At 37.1% G+C, this 22,028-nt stretch overlaps 1 protein-coding gene across 10 annotated transcripts in view; it reads left to right on the forward strand.

Annotated features, from left to right (window-relative positions):
• Positions 1 to 22,028, forward strand: part of FOCAD (focadhesin) — a 302,205-nt gene that overhangs the window by 65,540 nt on the left and 214,637 nt on the right. For 9 of the 10 annotated variants that reach the window (XR_013534562.1, XR_013534576.1, XM_078370173.1 and 6 more), the window contains 3 exons: positions 5,340 to 5,441; positions 12,427 to 12,631; positions 15,948 to 16,154. Coding sequence is in view for 8 of the 10 variants with exons in the window: in XM_078370173.1 (XP_078226299.1) it covers positions 5,340 to 5,441; positions 12,427 to 12,631; positions 15,948 to 16,154 (514 nt within the window). In the remaining 2 variants the exon portion in view is untranslated. Of the gene's footprint in view, positions 1 to 3,014; positions 3,215 to 5,339; positions 5,442 to 12,426; positions 12,632 to 15,947; positions 16,155 to 22,028 lie in introns of those variants that run through there. The other variant, XM_078370204.1, reaches the window with a different exon arrangement.

A 22,028-nucleotide genomic window follows, 5' to 3' on the forward strand; every position in this document is an offset into this window, starting at 1 on the left:
TGTGTGCTTCCTCTGATCTGTTTTTCTCTGAAGAGTGTTGGCTTTGGGACAGTGTGCTAGAGGGACTATGATAAATTGGCTTCCCATGATCCAGTTTATTCTGTCACTTGCAACATGAATCAACCAGTTTAAGAGTTTAAAAACGTGATTTGGGGAAAGTGTGTATGTAATAATTACATTTAATGTAGATTGGCATTTGGCACTGAAAGGGAAACAAAAAGATTAAGAAGACACATACCCAGTTTTCATACTGCTTATGCTGTAATTTAAGAAACAAACCTGTCCTGATGATCATCCTAATATACCCACTTATGTAGTTCTTCTGTTTGCTAGGTATTACATTAAATGCTTTACTTAAAATAGCAATTGAAATATATGCAGATCATGAAATGGCAAAGTGCCAAATAATGTGCAACAAATTGGTTCATCTATTGCAGAAAACAAAAAAAGCACATATTAAAGGAGACATTAGAGGCACTAGAGACCAAAGAAGGGTGACCTGGTTGCCTGGTTTGTATTGAACATTGTTATTCTCTTTTAGGGAGAAAGCATAATCTATTGGGTATCTCAGGAGTCAGGAAATTCTGATTTAAACATTTCTGTGGACTCTTTCTCGACATAGCACTTTACTTCCTAATGAAATAAAATAAAATAGGGTGATTTATCTCTTTGAGCTAAAAATAGAAGTCCTCTGTTTTGAGGACTTAGATTTTATTAGACGTTGGTCTTAGAGCCGTTTAAGCTTGGGACAGAATTATTAGTAGTAGAGAACTGCCATCTAATACTTTTTGCCTTTGGAGGGTTTGTTTACATTTCTAGTCCTGAGCAGTACTAAGGTTAAGGTTTTAATGGGTGGCTTGGGTTATATAGTGTTCACTCTGGAAGGTATTTAGTCTGATTGCCTTATTTTATAGATGAAGAAACTTTGGCCAAGAGGGGTTAATTATCTTGCTTGAGATCGCATGATTTGTTGCAGAGCCAGGACATAAATTTGGAACTTTTGATTCTTTTAAATCAGTTCTTTCCCCCAACAATTTCATCTGACCTTTCCAATTCTGTTTAATTCTGAGATATGGACATGGCCACATACTAGTAAATGATTCCTATAATGCTATGTTGCCACTGCATATATTAATTATAAATAATAATGATGATAATGTGCAATGTTTGTCTTTATTTTTTCAAAACTTGCATAGCTTATTGTCTGCTACTGTTACTTTTATTTACAAGTGATTGGGTTGATTGGCCAGCCCATCTATCGTTTTGAATAAAATGTTGTTAGGCAACTTACCATTCAAAACTTGAATAGCAGGTTTGGGGATAACTGGAAATTTGAGTCATGACTCAGGTTGTGTTTTGGTGTTCTTCCTACCACATTCTTCCCTTTTGTGGTCAATAATGCTTCCAATTTAAACTTGTTAACTTGACTCATTTAAATTGTGGATCCTTTCATTTACCTTGACCTTTCTCAGTTGGATGTACTTGAAAAAATGGAAAGGCTAACAAGCAGTGGGTGAGAGGAAGAAAGTAAAGAAAAATCTTGAGTAATCCATAAATGTAATTATCAACTTTTGAATACAGCAAGAGTAAACTATACTTAGCCTTATGGAATTTTAAATGCCATAATTATAATATTTTAAATAGGAAAATAACTTCATTTTCTGTTTTACCCAAATTAGCATGAATATTATTTAATGCCTTTTATCCTGTGTTTTTCAGGGGAAGAATTTTACATTTATTTTCCATTTTAAGGCTTCTAGTTTCTACTGTGTTGTGTTACTTTTGTGCACTCAGTGTTAATATGTGATAACTGTATTTCCATAAGAAACTTACAGCTTTGATCATGGTTGATTAATTATTTTTGGTTCAGTGTAAGGAAAGGGGAAAGTAGAAGCATAGTCTTTTTTTTTTTAACAATTTGGGACTGGTGGAATGGTTTCTTGGTGATATGCCTTCCATAGTCATTGTCATTTACTCAATGTAGTGATTCTTGACCAGGGGCAATTTTGTTCTCCAGGGGATATTTGACAGTGTCTGGAGATAGTATTGACCGTCATGACTAGGAGAAATCCTACTTATATCTAGTGAATTGAGGCCATTGTGCATAGACAACCCCCACAATAAAGAATTACGCGGCCCAAAATGTCAATAGTGCTAATACTATCATGTATGGGCAGTTGTAAAATGAAGTTTATTGAATTAAAAAATACATCCATTCTATTACTTAAGCCTAAGGCTTTATGGATTATTTTTATATATGTATTCCATACTAATTTGATGACTCCTAAGGGAGAATTTAGCTCTTTGCTCATTATGATTAAAATATTAAAACAAAATTTGGCAATGCTTTGATTATAGGTTAGTATACTCAGTTGAAATTGTATGTTAATAATCAAATGCTGATCAACAGCAAGATTCAGTGTTCTCATCTTATAATTCCCTTTTTCCTCAAGCTTTTCAGCTTCTTGGAATCAATATTGTGTATCATTAGCTGCAATACTGCCACTCACATAATCAACTATTTGGTAAACTTAATTATCCAGATGTCTAAATCTGTAATTAATCTTTATGATTGTATCCTACTATATGCTGCTTTTTTATGCTAATTTTTTTTTATTTAGGTCTGAGATACTAAATAAAATCTGCTGAATCCAATAGCTAGCAAAACAGTCCATTGTGCAACAAAGCTGGGGTAGCTCCATTGTTATGCATAAATGTAAATTATAATAGAATTGTTTGCCATATATATGTCATTTCTAATCCCATTTTATACTTAAAAAAAAATTTCTGTTAACCTGATTCAATTTGGAAAAAAACTATGTTTTAAAAAGGAGATAGCAATTTTTTGGGGGGGGATGTGAAGGATGGAAGGGAGATGGCTTATAAAGGAAGAATATTGAAAAGCACTTCATTGCCTTATGATCACACAAAAACTGGTAACTTATTGAGTTCTCTTCTTACATTTTTATAAATGCCACCATTATCTTGAAGATTAATGGTTGACTATATCTGATACTCTTTATAGCAATATGTACTTATTCGAAGAACGGAAAGCTGAAATAGTTTTCTTCCTTTTTATGTGGTGTTTTTTTGTTTTTGTTTGTTCATTTGCTTTTGGTAGAGACTGGGTCCTGCTATGTTGCCCAGGCTGGTGTCGAATCCCTGGCCTCCAGCAGCTCTCCCGCCTTGGCCTCCCAAAGTGCTGGGATTACAGGTGTGAATCACTGCTAGTGGCCTGTTTTGTGGTTTTAATTGAATACAACCTGCTAAACTTTCAATCTAAGAATTTTATTTGATGTGACATACCTGAGAGGCTTTTAGGATTTGTAATAATTTTCTTAGTATTTGTGGCAACTAGAGTGGAAGCAAATTCTAGGTAGGTTTAACTGCCAAAGGGTTTGGAATTAGAAAACATGATTTTGATATGGTTTCTGAGTTTTGGCATAAAAAGTTGCTTTGAGTGTTCCCTTAGTAGTGGTAGCATTCCTGTAAGTCAGAAATAGCCTGTGCTTTACCAAGCAGGAGGCTGCCAGCATGTGAAGTTAGTTAGTACCTGATAGGTGAGGTGAGGTTAAGAAGAAATAAAGAAGTAGTGATATAACCAGAAACTGGGTGGTAGTGTCAGAGAGGTGTTTAACATGTGTTTCAACATGATAGATCTACTGTATTCTTCTGTTTTTAGAAGAGAAACCCAGAACATTTTGTACCCCCAACATCCCTGCAGTAGTTTTTACTTGTAGCAGTTCTGAATCTTGGCAACATATTAAAATTATCTGTAGAGTTTTAAAAAACTGCTAATGGACATACTTCACTGCAAGCAAGTCTAAGGTAACAGACCTGGGCATTAGTGTTAAGAGCTCTGCAGATAATCTAACTTGCAACCAAGATGAGGAACCACTGCTTTATAGCAGTGCATTAGAATTTCCTGCAGGGCTATGTATTAGATCCAGGTTAGGGCCTGAAAATTTGCATTTCTAACAAGTTCCCAGTTACTCTAACTGGTAAGGCATCACATTTTGGGAATCACCATGAATGCAGTCTTAAAAAAAATCATTTGAGTGTAGCTGAAGGTCTGACTGTTACTCTTTTTTGAAAAGTAATTGCTGGAGATACATAATTGGGTTAAAATTAAAGAATAGCATCATGTATGTGGTTCCTTTTATGCTAAAAAGATTGATATTTCTGTATTGCTTGCATTTTTTTTTACAATTAGCATTTAAATATATATTTTTTTGCGATAAGAGTTTTGCTCTTGTTGCCCAGGCTGGAGTGCAATGGCACAATCTTGGCTCACTACAACTGCCCCCTCCTGGGTTCATGTGATTCTCCTTCCTCAGCTTCCTGAGTAGCTGGGATTACAGGCATGCGCCACCATGTCTGGATAATTTTGTGTTTTTAGTAGAGATGGGGTTTCTCCATGTTGATCAGACTGCTCTTGAACTCCTGACCTCAGGTGAATCGCCCGCCTTGGCTCCCAAAGTGCTGGGATTACAGGCATGAGCCTCCGTGCCTAGCCTTAAATTTTATTTAAATATTTTCTTGGAGGAAAAAGCCACATAATAACTAAGAATTGTATGGTACTTAATAGTTTAAAAAGTTGATCAGTTTACAATTACTTTTTGAACTATTTAAAATAACTCATGGTTGTGCTTTTTTTTGTGGGGGGTTAAACCCCATTCTTTGAGAATCCTTCAAATTTCAGATTTTGTGTTTTATATAGTCTCTTTAGGTATCTTAATGGAAGTAGCTCAAATAAAAGGATTCATCTGCATTCAATAGAAATTTTATGCATGTTCAGTTTGGATAGTTTGTTGTTAAGATGGAAGGAATATTTCCTTTTTCTCTTCATAAATATGCTGGGAAACACAGAATTATACAATGAGAATAATGGAGTATGTGGAAACAGGGAGAGACAGTGCTTATGGGTTGGGGTAGTGTTGGAGGAAATGGAACTTTCCAGGCTTGGAAAGAGAGCAGCAATAGCAGGAGGTGGAGGTGGCCTGTGACCTCTAGGAATAAAGGATCAAGGGGATGGATATGATAGAGCTACTGGATTTGGGAGCTTGGCCAATGTCACAGAGCGGTTAAATGACAGAGTCTATTCCCAAATTTGGATCTCTTGAGACTCCTGAGTCCATTTTGTTTTCTGCAAAAATGTTAGAAATATCAGTTCTGATGAACCAACTCTGCAACAAATGGAGTAAGTGATTATTTTGTGACAATAATGGATCCTGAAAAAAGTCTCTAGATGGTGTTGGCTTCTTTGCTGCTATATTCAGATATTGAAAATGTGTGGTCCTGAAATGACAGCTTCCCATGTGACTTTCTATGTTTTTCAGAAATCATCCTCAGCCTTTGATCACTGTGCTTGAACACAGACCTGATTGCTGGCCGGTATTTTTGCAGCAGCTGACAGCTTTCTTCCAGCAGTGCTCTGAAAGGTAATGCAAAATAAAACAAGGGAGGAAGACAGAATGGTATATGCTAATTTCAGAGCTAGTTTTTTTTTTTTTTTAGCTTCTTTGGATTATAATGTTTTCTCTTGAAGAAATGTCCTAGAGCAGGTTATAGTTTTCTATTTAAGAGTAAAAGAAAAAAATCTGCCAGATTTATTCATTGTTTAAATATTGGAAAGAGAAAAGCTGTTATTAAAGACTTGAAGCATCGGTAAGCGGTTAGGGAAGTTGGCTAGAAAAATTCAGTAAGCCACTACACAATACATGTAGGAGATAGGTTCTTCCCCCTTGAAATTGGCTGATGAGTTAGTCTCTCCATTAGAAACCTACCAATTGGGTAAAATACTACTGCCAAGTGGGATCAAGTAGCCACTATATGTGCAGTTAGCATACTTTCACCAAGGCCTTCTGATGATCCTCAAAGCTACTCCCCTTTCTTCTATCCTTACTGCCATGGCACTGGTTCAGGGCCTCATAATCTCTTGCTGTGGTTCCTGCCACCTGTTCCTAATTGGTATCTTTGCCTGCATTCTTGTCCTGCTCAAATCCATTCTCTAATATCCCTCAGAAAGATATATCAAGAGAGCAGATCTTACTAGATCACTCCCGTACTTAAGTCTCTGTGGCTGTGGTTTTCAAACTGCACTTGCATTGCGTGGGCTAAGCTTGGAGGATGTGCCTACCCTTTCATCTGTTTTCATAGCACTTACTTGTTGATAGCTTATGGAAGCTTTCTATGGAAAAACAAAAAGGTTTGGTTTCTGAAATAATTTGAAATTCCCCGGACTGCAGGATAAAATCTAATATGTCATAGTAGCTTAGTATATGATGTAGTTCTAATCTGTCTCACCAGCTTTATCTTTTGTTATCTTCATCCCACAGTTGATGATTTAGCAATACACTGACTTGCCTTGTGTTCCACACAGGAAGCAGTGCTGTTTCCTTCTCTCCATGTTTTTGCTTACTGGTATCTACTGTACTCTCTTGAATCTTACCCCACTCTCTTCCTGATAAATTTCTTTATTTGAAATCTCTATTTAGGCATTTTTTTGCACTAGGGTCTTTTCTTACTACAAGCTGTATTAGGAGTCTCTTTTGCATGGTTGCGTAATATCTTGCAGGTGTGATTTCTAACGTCATTATTCTTATAACATTCTCATAATTACTCTCCTCTATTGATGGTGAAACCTTGAGGGCAGGGACTGTGTTTCATTATTCTTCGTGTTAATAATGCCTGGCACATTTCTAGGTTCTTTATAAATGTTGAATTTCTTTAAAAGAGGGCCCTGAATTAGAAAGGCTCAGGTAGTGGTTTGTAGAGTACCTTACAATATGTAACATCACTACATACTAAGTACCATCACACAAAGTCATGATGAAGATACCATTATTCTGGGGAATGCCTGAGTTACATTCACCACACCAGATACTTTCTTGCTTTTGAAGGTTTTATAGTATCCTATAGATACAGTTTCTTAGAACACTCTTTTCTAAGTCCATAGCTTCAATTTCACACAGAATTTCTAGGTTGGATGTACTGCCACTGGAAGTTTTAAAGAGATATAGCAGACTTTGTGTTTTAATCAGTTTGGGCTGCTGTAACAAAATACCATAGACTGGGTGGCTTATAAATAACAGGAATTTATTTCTCACAGTTTTGGAGGCTGAGAAGTCCAAGATCACGGTATTGGCAGATTTGGAGTCTGGTGAGGGCCTACTTTCTGGTCCTCAGAGGGCCATTTTTTTCTGTCTATCCTCACGTGGTGGAAGAGGCAAGAGACTTCTCTTAGACCTCTTTTATAGGGTCACTAATCTCATTCATCAGGGCTCTATTTTCATAATCTAATAATCTCCCAAAGATGTCACTTCCTAATATCTTTTGGGTTGAGATTTCAAAATATGAATTTGGGGGGACATAAATATTCAATCCATAGCACCTTGTAATTGGCTGCGAGTGAGAAAAATTTATGTAACAGTTGAATGAGTAGCTCAAAATGAACATCATCCTGTGTTCCCTCATGTAGGATTGCATTTTCAAAGGCAAGGCATTAATATTTACTAAGACTTTGTTCAACTCTGTCAGAAACTAACAAAAAATCCAAAGAAATTTATAAACACATTTGTTTAATGAAATTTCTCTCTGTTGCTAAATAAATTGAAATGCTTTATAAAAGATGTGCTGCTGCCATGCCACTTTCATTATTGAGCTCATTTATAGGTTAGTTCTTAAGAATGCATTACTTTTCCAATGCCTTACTTAGTAAATAATAAATGTACTGTTGTCTACTTTTATCTCAAAGGTGTGTTATAACTGTGACTTAGAAGTAGTTATTCTAACTTGTCCAGATATCATGATGAAAAAATATTATTAATTGACTGGTTTACTGATTGATAATCTTTTATTGACTCATTTCTTTTCCTTAAGTTCTTAGGTGTTAGCATATGCTATCTGGAGCCATCTGAAATTCTAAATTATTTTGTATTTAATTGCAAAGAATAATTTCAGTATTCTCATTTCTACTTTTGCACTATGGGATTATTCCTTGCAGTATGAAATTAATAATTCTGGCTGCAGACTTAGTTTCCTAAGATATAATTTTAGGGCCAGTTAACTCAGACTGTTGTTTGGAAGGTAATAGAGCTACTCAGGGTGCTGAGGCTTGAGAAATACTTGAGCCCAGGAGGCTGAGGTTGCAGTGAGCAGAGATTGTACCACTACAGTTCAACCTGGGTGACAGAGCAAGACCTTGTCTTTAAAAAAAAAAAAAAAAGAAAAAAAAGTATGCCGGGCGCGGTGGCTCATGCCTATAATCCCAGCACTTTGGGAGGCTGCGGCGAGTGGATCACGAGGTCCAGAGATCGAGACCATACTGGTCAACAAGGTGAAACCCCGTCTCTACTAAAAATACAAAAAAATTAGCTGGGCATGGTGGTGCATGCCTGTAGTCCCAGCTACTCGGGAGGCTGAGGCAGAATTGTTTGAATCCAGAAGGCGGAGGTTGCGGTGAGCCGAGATTGTGCCATTGCACTCTAGTCTGGGTAACAAGAGCGAAACTCCGTCTCAAAAAAAAAGAAAAAGTAATGGAGAAGGCAGGTTGTTAAGCATATGAGTAGTGATTCACAACTATGGGGAGAAAGCAAAATGTTGTTAGGATAGCTAGTTATTTATGTTCATTTGTAATACTATGTATATGTCCTATAATGACAGTGTGTCTTCATGCTAGATTTTTTGGGGGATATTACAATTATTATTTTTAAGAGATTGGAGTCTGCTATGTTGCCCAGGCCGGACATGAGCTCCTGGGCTCAAGTGAACCTCCTATCTGAGCCTCCTGAGTAGCTGGGACTACAGGCATATACCTCTGCACCCAGTATTTAGTTATTATGTTATAATTATGTTCTGCATTCATTTATTGAAGGCCTGTGATGTTAAGACTTCACTTTAACCTTTCAGGAACCGAGAATTTGAGAATTGTGCAAATTGATAGTATCATAGATTTTAGGCCTGGATACTTTAAGATTATTTGATCTAATTTTTCAGATGAGAGAACTGAGGAGAGCAACATTAAGTTCATCATAAGATAATGATCATAAGATCATCATCATAAGATGATGAACTTAATGTAAAGACTTGTGTGTAGGTACATAAACAATTGGTTACATTTTTTTAACATTTTAAATCACTTTGGGATTTCAGATTGTCTGTTTTATTTTTAATATTCCTTTTTTCCTAAGCCCCTGGTAATTTTCATACTTACTGAAGTGATCATCACATACCACATAGGAAATGCAGAATCTAAAATCAGAACAGATTAAGCAAAGGGGATTTTTAAATAGTATATTGTCCTTAAGGAAGTTCAACTTTGCTCCTGATGTCAAATCATAATGGCATCTTGGAAATGTATTTCTTTATCTGAACCTTACATTTCACCTTCAGCATCTCAAAGTAGAAAAAAACCGATAAGCTGTTCATGGATGCTGTTGACACCTGGGTAGTATTTATTCTTTGGGGAATACATTATTAAAGAGAGATGGAGAAGGAAGTTTCTTAAATTTCTTTTCTGGAAACTTTGACTTCGTATTTCATACATACATAATCTGATTCTTTCACCTATCTTTTTTTAGTTTTCTAAAGTAGAAGGTGTGATAAAGATGTATGTTTCAGTAAGAATTAAGAACTCAAAAGTTCTATTGATTTTTATAGATTGTATAAGTATTCGAGCTTATGATAAAAAAAAAATTTCTTCAGACTGTGAGCTCTGCAAGAGCAGGAATTTCTCTATTTTTATTTCTTGCTTTGTTTCCAGCATGTAGATGAGTGACTGGTATACTGGGTGGGCAGTAAGTTTTACCAAGTGAATAAATGAATGAACGAATAAGATTTAATTGGCTTGGTAACTTTCACATTTTTATTAATGTTAATGGCATTTTGAAATCACATTGCTATGAAACATACGGTATTTTAAGATTATGTCATCAACCATGATTTATTTTATTCCAATTTAAAAAATTCTTTTTAATTTTCTATTTTAGTTTCAGGGGTACGTGTGCAGGTCTGTTTGAAGGGCATATTGTGTAGTGCTGCGGTTTGGTCTTTTATTGATCCTGTCACCCAGTAGTGAACAAAATACCTCATAGGACAATTTTCAGCCCTTGTCCCCCTTCCTTCCCACCTCTGGAGTTCCCCAGTGTTTGTTGTTATGATTGTTATGTCTGTGTGACCCAGGGTTTAGCTCCCACTTAAAAATGCTAACAGTCAAGTATAATTTAAATACCATTTCTTCCATGAAGTAATTGCACTTTATACCATTCTTTTGTCAGTTTTTACTTTCTGTCTTCTAGTTGAGGATCACAACTGATTGTCTCTGTTAGACCATGTGCTTCTTGAGGATAGATAATTCTTATTTCATCTTTGTATCTTATCTAATCATTCCTTACATATAATAAATGTGAAAAACATTACAAAATAAAACCATGATATTTAATTGCATGCTAATCATAAAACTACTCTGTAACTTAGTATAACTGAAGTAATTAAATAAGCATCTCTTTGAAGGCCTAGTATATACAGTTATTGGTGATAATAGCAGTAAACAGAAATCTATGGCCTTACTTGGTGTATAGTCTGGCAGGGGATATAGGTATCAAATATGTAATAATAACAGCCTGTAGTGTCAGCTACTTGGGAGACTGAGGCAGGAGGATTACATGAGCCCAGGAATTCAAAGCTGCAGTGCACTATTATTGTGTCTGTGAATACCCATTGTACTCCAGCCTGGGCAATTCAGCAAGACCCTAGGAGAAATGCCTGATGTAGATGACGGGGCAATGGATGTAGCAAACCACCACCGTGGCACATGTATACCTATGTAACAAACCTTTATGGTCTGCACATGTACCCCAGAACTTAAAGTATAATAAATAAAAAAAAAAAATAGCTGGGCATGGTAGTGCATGCCTGTAATCCCAGCTACTCAGGAGGCAAGGCTAGAGAATCACTTAAACCCAGAAGGCAGAGGTTGCTGTAAGCTGAGAATACACCATTGCACTCTCCAGCATGGGTGACAAGAATGAAACTTCATCTCAAAAAAAAAAGAAAAAAAAGTAATGACAATAAAGCATTGTACCATAAAAGCACATCTCATGTTATCTGATCAGGGTGAAGTGTCAAGGAAGGACCCGAGAAAGTAATTTTGTAGCAGATAACGGAAAGACGATAGAAACTAGGGAGGGAAAGCAACAGGAAGTGTAGAAGGGGAGAATATTACACGTAGAGGGAATGGCAAGTGAGAAGAAAGTCCAGATAGATGGCTTGGTTAAAGACCTGAACAGAGTTGAGTGTGGTTTAGTGGTGAATGAAGAATAAGAAGTGAAGATGGAAAGATAAACAGAGGCCACATGATGGAGAGTGTGTGTGAATTGGGCTAGATACTGTTTAGGCTGGCTAATGACATGACCATATTTTCATTTTTCATGATCATTCTGGTATTTTAGTGACTTTGGACTAAGTGTTTTCAGGATATAATAAAATATAAATAGGTACAAAAGGTTTGTAGGGTGGGAAATGCTTAAGAGCTTAAGAAGACCTTGGCAAATTACTTCACCCCTCTCTCCTTCAATTTCTTTGTGTTGTGGGAATAATACTGTTTTTTATTTCATAGGGTTGTGGTGAGGACTCAATGGATTTAAAGACATAAAATGCAGTAACTTGAACACTGTAAGGGTTAAAATGTTAAGTGTCATCATAATCATCTTGGGATGTTTGTCTGGGTTTGTTTTACGTAGCTCCTCACCTGTAGAGTTTATCCAACAACTCATGTTTGTATCATAATCCTGGAGAGGTGATCCTGACATCTGTAATTCTAGAAAGGTTGTCAGGTGATTTTTTTTCTTTTAAAGACGGAGTCTTGTTCTGTCTTGAGGCTGGAGTACAGTGGTGTGATCTCGGCTCGCTGCAACCTCCACTTCCTGGGTTCAAGTGATTCTCCTGCCTCAGCCTCCTGAGGAGCTGGGACTCACCATGGCCAGCTGATTTTTGTATTTTTAATAGAGACAAGGTTTCACCATGTTTGCCAGGATGGTCTTGATCTCCCGACCTTATGATCTGCCCATCTTGGCCTCCCAGAGTGCTAGGATTACAGGCATGAGCCACTTCACCCAGACCAGATAATTCTTATGGTCAGTAAACACTGATTTTGGAGATGTAGTTGTAATTCATTGTGCAAATAGCTCTTCATCTTGGGCATGTAGCTTATAGTCTCCAGGTGTTGAATAATTGTTCCTCAGTGTACAAAGAACTTTTTGGCATTGATGTAGGCAGGTCATAGTGGAATAGAAGAATCTTAAAAAGAACTTACACTTGATGATATGGTAGTTTGTTACGTCATGAACTATTAGTTGTTATTTGTCACTTGTCTGCTTGATAGTGTGTTTAAGTCAATGACTGGCTAATGTATTTCATGTCTTACAGGTCAGAAATTTCATGCATTCAAATAATGGCACCATTTCTGTGGTATCTGTATTGTGAACCATCTCAGTTACAAGAATATGCTAAACTTCGACTAACCCTGCTGAAAGTCTTACTTCAACCCCGGGTTCTTTGTGACAAAGAACAACCGTCAATACTGGAACAGCAGATACTTCAACTTTGTTGTGACATGGTTCCATGTTTGCAGGTAAGGTCTTTGTTCTCTTCCACAAATCTAGCATCAGCATCAGTTAAATGTTGTTATCATCATAGATAAAGTAGTTCTAGAATATATGTGATTTGGCAAACTCAGACATGATCCTTATTCTAGAAATGCTTCAAATCTTTTTGGGGAAGATGAAAGAAACAAAATACAGATTTAACATGAATATATTATGTTCTATGTTAATTAATAAAAATTATAAATCAACATAATCCATTTTGGGATTAGCAGGCATGAAAACTTTCCTTCTCAGGTAAAAGATTTTGAGTTGAGTTTCTTTTCTGTAGACATTGAGACAGAAACAAGGAAAAAAAAAAGACCTGTGTGCAAATTGAAAATAAAGATGTGTCTCAGGGCATAAACAGCTCTGAGAATGCAAAGCCTGGCCAGCTGATGAGTACCAGCTAGATTCCGGTTTCCACATGTACCCTTACAACATATGCAGCAGCTCTCATATGTGTCCTTCTCAAGAGGGATACTCCTCTTGAGAAGCACACATGTAGTAAATGAGTTAGGACAAGTACTGTATATATATTCTTAGAAGTCAAAGTAGAAAGATGAAAGGTGATTAACATAGGTATGGATAAAACACAGAGTTCAGGGGAAAGAGAAATTTAAGTAATTGTGTCTGTAACTGCATATGAAAAAAATCCAGTTGCTCAGGTGTTGTGGTTTTAGTGTAGTGATTCATTTATCAGTCTGTCTCTTCCCATCGTCTAGGTTTGCTATTTGCCTGGAATCTGAGCACCATGCTGCTTAGCCGATGGAAGGAATCTGTGAACATATTTCAAAGTGATCACTTGAGGTTACACATGACCTGCTTTAAGTTTGTGTGTTAGCAAGGAGTGACTAGAGTAAATCTTTCTTTTGTGACTCATAAATAGGCTTTCCTGTAATCAAGGCAGAGAAAATTTAATTAAAATGAATTCTCCTGTGGCTTTTCCAAAGCTTTTGTTTTGTGTGGGCAATAAAGCAATGTATAGGCAGACTGTCTTGAACTAGGGTACATTTTTTCACACCACGACTGTATTACCCTGTTCTGTGCTCCTTGACAAATGTTTGTCTTCATCTTATAAACCTGTGTTGACAAGTTAAATGCTTTTAGAAATAAGCTCTATGGAATATTTCTGGGAATTGGCTTTTTAACCTAACAGTCATGTGAGAAAAAAGGGATATATTCTTTGGAACTACTGGAACTAGCGACATAAGCATACTTAATCAGTTTAACAAATGGGCTTATTAGAATGAAGTGTGGGAGGATTGAAAGCGGTCTTAGAGATTATATAATCCATTCCCCACCCAATATACTTGTTGCTTATACTCTCTGAAACATGACTATCTCATGGCTAATTGAATATTTTAGTGATAGAGGAAGCACACTATTTTGCAAGGCAACCATTTTTTTTTAGCAAGTACTTATTGACCTTCATTTTTTGAATTACTTACTCATTTCCATTCTTTTCAGAACATAATGAAATAAGGTTTTAAGAAAACCCACCTGTATCCTATTTTGTCTTGTTTTTCTCCCTTCTTTCCTTCCCATTTTTCCTTTCTTCCCTCCTCACCTCCCTCCCTTCCTTATTTTTTCTTGACTTTCTTAGTCTCCTCATTGCAAATGATTTCTGGATTTTTCCCTGTTTTGTTTTGCCAGGAATTTTCTAGTTTTTTGGTGCTCAAATATGCTACTATGAAATGATCTTCTTAGAGCTAGCTACAATGCTGTTGATTTATACTGAGCACGAGGATAGAATCACATTTAATTTTAGAAAACAAGTTTTAGAAGTAACCATGCAACCCTGTTGACCTATGATGAAAGAATGGTCAGTGAAATGCATATTTCTTTTTTTTTTTTTTTTGAGACGGAATTTTGCTCTTGTTACCCAGGCTGGAGGGCAATGGTGTGATCTCGGCTCATCGCAGCCTCCGCCTCCTGGGTTCAGGCAATTCTCCTGCCTCAGCCTCCTGAGTAGCTGGGATTACAGGCACACGCCACCATGCCCAGCTAATTTTTTGTATTTTTAGTAGAGATGGGGTTTCACCATGTTGACCAGGATGGTCTCGATCTCTTGACCTCATGATCCACCTGCCTCGGTCTCCCAAAGTGCTGGGATTACAGGCGTGAGCCACTGCGCCTGGCCCATGATATGCATATTTCTATTGCTTGTGCCAGATGCACTTTCATTTTATATTTGTAGAATTGTCTTTTTAAATTTAATTGTGACTCCTGTCATCTCACACATTACCTATTCTATTAAATAATATATTTGTACACAAAGAATGTTACTTCAAAATTATTCTTGTCTAGAATTTTGATAATATTAAATATTAGAGAGCCTTTAATGCTAGCTTGCTGAGGTTGCCTTTTGGATTTCGATTTTTTTTTGTTTTGGAAAATTAGAAATGTGTACATAAATGCACCTAAGGAAATATTTTGTCAAATAAATATTAGGCTTTGTCTCTTCTCTGTGGCCTTTTGACTTTCCTACTGTATGTTTGTAAGAGAGCAAAATAATTTATACCAGATTGTTTATTTTTATAACAATATTTTCTTTTTCTTCTCTTTGATCTTTTAATATCTTTCTTCTCTTATTTGCTAGAAACTAATTTTTCTCTCTGTGTATAACTAATAGTCATTTGGGTTATTATGGTGATAACCACTGGTGAAAGGTACAGCTGGTCAACTGTAGGCTTTCTTCTTGATGAATTTAACAGACACAAGGCGCCTGATTGAAGCAGATGGTCCATTGTTTATAATCTCTGGGAAATGCCAATGTGTCTGTGAACAGGACCATATCCTTAATACCAACTCCAGAATTTTGATCAGAACAGCTGGGTTTGAATTGAATTGGGATTTCAAGAGTACCCAAGTCCTTCCTATCTAATACATTAGCCTGTTGAGAAGACACTCTACCATTTGAATATGGTGTTTTACTATATCTGCCAAGTGTGGAAGTGATACTCTCAGTTAAGGCTGTCTGAGCAAATATCTTGCAGATAAAGGGCTTAGTAGCATGTTAAAATATCTATGTTGGAATTGTAGAAAGGAGAGTTTGTTTGGAGAATTCAAAACCAAACTCAATTTCCCCCAACACATTGGCACTGTCATGTAATGTGTTTTAAGACGTCTGTACTCAGAGAAGCTAGAAAAATGAAGGATTGAGTTGTGTAACTTTTTTCATCTCCTTTAAGTCTTTATGAGTTTAGAGAAAAACTTTTATTGTTGAAAGCTTCTTGTGTATCTTCAAATTATCCTTCAGTTTATGTATTTTTAAATATCATATAATGACTTTTTTTTAAACAGATAAAAGATTTGATGCAGACAACAGAAGCAATGCTGTTTATTGAGGAAGTATATTTAAGCCTTTTGCGTCATCCTGCTTTCTGGAAAACTCAGCTTATCCAACTGACTCTTCAGCTGCTGTGTGTCTGTGAAGTCAGCTTAAAGATAACTGGAGAATGTTCATCTTTAATTCACCTTTTAGAGAAAAGTGTTGAACTCCTGAAGGAGGTAAGGATAGTAGTATATTATACTGTTCATGCATTGTTATAAAGAAATACCTGACACATGGTAATTTATAAAGAAAAGAGGTTTAATTTGGCTTACAGTTTGGGAGGCTGTACAGCATGCATGGTGCTGGCATTTGGTTAGCCTCTGGGGAGGCCTCAGGAAACTAAAAATCATGGTAGACGGTGAAGTGAGACCCAGTACTTCACATGGCTGGAGCAGGAGAGAGAGAGAGGAGAGGTGAGATGCTACAAACTTTTAAGCAACCGGATCTCAATCACTATCACAAGAATAGCAGCAGGAGGATTGCCCTAAATCATTCATGAGAAACATCTTTGTGATCCAGTCAGCTCCACTAGACACCACTTCCAATACTGGGAATTACAGTTCCACATGGGATTTGGGTGGGGCCACAGATCCAAACCATATCAGATAGACATTTTAGTATGTCAGTTATCACTCATGTGTTTTCAGTAACTGGGTGGATGTGCTCATTCAGTTTGCATATCCAGGCATTTTGATCTAACACCATTAAAGCATACTGCTACTGCATTACTACTAATACCCTTTACAAGAAAAAGAAATCCTTAAAATACTCTTCAGAGCATCAATTAAAGATCACCACTCTGACTTTTTTTCATTTATTCATGCAGAGCACAAGTATTGAATATTTACTATATGCCAGGCTTTATGGAATACATAGATGAAAAGGTAAATTTTGTGACCTCAAGAGACCGACATGCCAGTAACTAATTATAGTACAACAGAAAAGATTTTGTGGGATTGTGTTTAAAGTGTAATGGGAGCACAAGTTTCAGGAGGTAGGGCATGAGATGAGATGTGAAGACTGAATGGAATGTGCCTGGTATAAGGGCCTGAAGGGCATTCCAGCTCGAGTACAGCATGTGCCCAAATAAAGAAACATGAGAGAGTAGTAACAAAAGGATGTTAAATATTGTTGAAGGATTAAGGTGTGGCAAATAGGGCTGGGCCTGTCTTCCATGCCACACAAATGAGTTTACATTTTATCTTCTAGGTAATGTCATGCTGTTTTAGGCCTTTCAGCAGATCTCATTTTTTTATGTGTGGAAGATCTTTCTCCTAGGAGGGTGGAGGAGAGTTTGGGGCAGCACACCACTAATACAGTAGGAAGTGAGGAGGATGTCTTAGGCAGTTAGGGCTGCCACAGACTGGGTGGCTTAGCCAACAAAAATTTATTGGTTGGGCATAGTGGCTTATACCTGTAATCCCAGCACTTTAGGAGGCCAAGGTGGCTGATCATTTGGGGTCAGGAATTCGAGACCAGCCTGACCAACATGGTGAAACTTCATCTCTACTAAAAATACAAAAAATCAGCTGGGTGTGGTAGTGCACACCTGTAATCTACTCGGGATGCTGAGGCAGGAGAATTGCTTAAATGTGGGAGGCAGAGGTTGTAGTGTGCCAAGATTGCACCACTGTACTCCAGCCTGGGCAACACAGCAGTACTTTGTTTCAAAATACATAAATAAAATAATTTTTTTTCTCAGTTCTGAATGCTGAAGCATCTAAGCATGGGGTGCTAGCCGATTCTGTTCCTGGTGAGGACTTGTCCTGGCTTGCAGCTGGCTCTTCTCACATAGTAGGGGGCGTATGAGCTCTCTGGTGTCTTTTCTTTGAGGACACTATCCAGATTGGATTAGGGCCCCACCCTGATGACCTAACTTAACCTTAGTTACTTCCTTACTCAAAAAACAGTCACATGGGATTTAGGGCTTCAACAAATACATTTTGAGAGGACACAGTTCAGCCTATAGCAAGGGGCTAATGAGGGAAATGGAAGTGGGAAAAGGGAGACACAGAAGATAGAATCAGTAGGGCTTTATGACTGATTAGACAGTCAAGGAGAAGAGTCCGTTGATAGAATCTCAGCTTCTGTTTTTGGCTACTGTATGATGCCATTTGCTTTGAGAAATGGTAGCTGATGTTGGAGGGAAAATGATTAATTTGATTTCAGATATGCTTGGCTTGAAGTATGTATGGATCCTAGAGAGTTGGATATATGGTTTTGAAATTCAGGCTAGAGGTCTGGGCTGAAGATGTACATTCGTAGACGTTAATTTTGGGGTGGGGATTTTAAACATGGAACTGGATGACAAGGCTTGTGATGGAACTCTGGGGTGGTTGTTATTTGGAATTTACTGATAAAGAGGAGTCTGAGAAAATGTCTAGAAAGATCATATATAATCAGCTGAGACAGATGACATGAAAATCAAGGGAAGGACTATCTCAATAAGAGGGCATGGTCAAGAGTGTCATGTGTCATGGACTGATGATATAAGAGTAAGAGGTGGAAAGTATTCTCAGGATACAGCACATAAAAGCTTATTGTTAACATTGGAGGGAGATGTTTCAGCAGGCAGATGGGGGTGGGGATGGGGGATGGGGGTGGGGAAATTGGAATTAAGGGAGTGTGAATGGCAGGTGAGAGAATGAATGTAGGTTTTGATGGAAGATGGGAGCCCAGGAAGACTCAAGTATTATAAGTCACTCGTCAGTCTTATGATTAGAATGGTTTTACATATACTGGGACTCTAAATAACACCTATTCTACTGTATAGTTATCTATCTTATGTATAGCAGATATATATATAAAATAGATATCAGGTATAATATCTGACAGATAAAATTATGCTATAATATAGATAGTATATAAATGTTTATAGATGTTTTATAGATAAATATTATATAGAAAGATATAGATCAATATTTTATAGATAAATTGCCAGTTCTGTTACTGTAAATATAATATCCCTGGGTAAATCCCGTATTGTTCCTGGGTACTTATGGTAGATTCATGTGAGTAGCAATTATAATTTCATAGGGTTTAGTCCTTTTTAGTAGAATTCTCTGACCATTTTGTTGTATATCCCCCCACCCTTAGCATATATTTGTTAAGCAGATGCCTATGACAAGCACTTTGCTATGGCAATTAGTTGAAAACAGACAAGGTTCATAAAGCTTATGTTTTAGTCAAATGGTTCAAACTCGTGTGCATGAAAATCATTAGGGAGAGTTTATTCATAGTGCACATATCTGGGGCCTTATCCCTAATAATATTGAATTAGCACGTCTGAGTGAGGCCCATGCATCACCATTTAAAATTCGTACCCACAGGTGATTTTTATCATTTATTTTGCACATAAAGGAAATAATAGCACATAGATCAAGACATAGAACTTTGAAACCATCACACAGATGAAGAAATAGAAATTTCTAGCCACCACAGGAGTTCGCCACAAGCCCAGTCCTAATCATAACCTCCTCTTTCCCCTATCTTGACTTCTACAGTAATCACTTCCTTACATTTCTTTCTAGTTTTATCATCTCAGAATGTTTCCCTAATCACCATAATATGTTTTCATATATGTGTGTGTATTAGATCTTTTAAGTGTCTTTCCAATTAAAGGTTATCCTCTTTCGTTTCCTTCCCCACGTTTTTCCCCTGCAGTTTATGTACCGAATAACCTGGCTTGTGTGAGTTGGAGAGTTTCCTATCTTCTGGATTTTGCTGATTGCATCCATATGATGCACTTGAATGTGGTAATCCCCAGTGCCTGGGCCACTGAGGTGTTGGTTTCTGGCCCACACACCAGGAGGTGAGCAGCCAGTGAGCCAGCATTACTGCCTGAACTCCACCTCCTATAAGATCAGTCAACACATTAAATTCTCATAGGAGCATGAACCCTATTGAACTGTGCATGCAAGGGATGTAGGTTGTGTGCTCCTTATAAGAATCTAATTAGGTGGGACACCACCATGTAAACTCAGGTAATCACCATGTAATTACAGGATTACCGCCTGTAATCTCAGCACTTTGGGAGGCTGAGGCAGGCAGATCATGAGGTCAGGAGTTTGAGACCAGCCTGACGAACATGGTGAAACCCCATCTCTAGAAAATACAAAAATTAGCCGGACCTGGTGGTGCGTGTGTGTAATCCCAGCTACTTAGGGAGGCTGAGGCAGGAGAATCTCTTGAACCTGGGAGGTAGAGGTTGCAGTGAGCCAAGATCTTGCCACTACACTCTAGCCTGGGCATCAGAGTGAGACTGTCTCAAAGAAAAAAAAAAAGAATCTAAATAATGCCTGATGATCTGTTGTGGGACTGTTTCATCCTGAAACCATTCCTTGCCCATTGTGTATAGAAAAATTATCTTCCATGAAACCGGCCCCTGGTGCCAAAAAAGTTGGGGACACTGCTTTAATGCGTTTCTCTGTTCCAAGGTAATTAGCTCTAAAGCATTGGATTCAGGATACTTTGTTCTTTGTTTCCAAGACTGCAGGGGGTGGTGTGTTATGCCATCAAAAGGCACAATGTATGTATGTTGTTTTTCTTTTAATGATGTTATTAGTTGTTGATACTCAATGCCTAGTTCTATTAATTCATTAGGAGTTGCAAAGTGGTATTCTAATCCTGTCATTTCTTCTTCATTTATTAGCTGGAATACTTCCATAAAAAGAAACTCTCACCCTCCACCCACAACGACCTATTCTTTTGTTATCCAGTGGTAGAGTTTAAATAGGAGAGTTAGGGTAAAATGCTTTACTCTTCTCCCTTTCTCTTCATTTACTAATTCTAAAAAGAATGACTGTGAATTCATGAATTTAAATGTACTCGATGCATTTCAGTCTATCATAGATATTATCCTTATTCAATGTTGAACTGTCCTACTTTGGCCAGGGGGAATCTCTTAATAGATTGGCTCTTGAGTCTAATTTTTAAAATATTCTTTATTATAATGTAGAGTTACTGGATACTAATGTCATTTAGAAAAATGAAAAGATTTTTGGCGAGGAAAGGTTCTAATTATGTCTCTCATTTGCCCAATATTTTGTCAATTTTAGAAGGAAGTAACAATTAGAACTGTTGAAATATTTGTGTAATGAAGTTTTTTGTGCCCCATCCCCATTTTAATATTCCTGAGGTTAAAAAAACTAACCCTAGGGAAATTAATTTGCAAACATATCCTTTGGGCCTATATGTACTATAATTAGAAATAAAATGACGTAGAATGAAGCAGTCTTATGTATTTTGAGACCATACCTACATTTCTGTATCACTAGGTTTATCAGCTGGATGTTTTGTTCAGATATTAACTTTTTTCCCACTCTGTTCTCTTTCTACGCTTATATCAGAGTTGTATTACTGTATGTTGAAAATGTATTTATTTTTTAGGTTGCTTTAGTTTTTGTGGATTTGGTCTTAGTTGAGCCATTTTTAGCCTGATTTGAATAATCATAACTTAAGATGCTTTCCATTTCAAACCAAATAAATGTACCCTGCACTTCAAAATGAGGCCGAAATAATGCTCACTCAGAGAGATTGAGTAGCTCTCAAAGTGAAGAATGAGTGAAACATTCCAACATTGGGAAGGGTCAGAAAGAAACTTGTGGTTTCTAAGACACTACTAGCTGATGACTCAATTCCAGCCACTTTTCTTCACTGTGTATCTCAGGTTAAGTTTTCAGATTTTGTAGGAAAAATGATGTGTTTGGTTCATTCTGGCTTGATCAAGCTCTGGCCAGAGGAACAAAGTACGTAGTAAAGTACGTAGTAAAGATACGGCACTGGAGGATTGTGTGAGTTGGGCCACCATCTTAGTTTTTTCTGCTACCTTCTCATGCATTGTTTTCTCTTTAAAGATAATTTTCCATGACTGTACTGTAAAATTCTTGAGAAAAGGGACTGTTTTGTCCACAGTGGCATTTGTAGACCCAGCATATCTACTTAACGCCTGGTACATAGGTGGTGTTTAGTGCTATTTTCATTTGAATTGAGGACCAAAACTATGGATTCCAGGTGTTTTCTGTTACTAGGACTTGTCCAACATCTGTGGC

The sequence above is a fragment of the Callithrix jacchus genome, chromosome 1 (assembly GCF_049354715.1).
Source record: "Callithrix jacchus isolate 240 chromosome 1, calJac240_pri, whole genome shotgun sequence".
Lineage (NCBI taxonomy): Eukaryota > Metazoa > Chordata > Mammalia > Primates > Cebidae > Callithrix > Callithrix jacchus.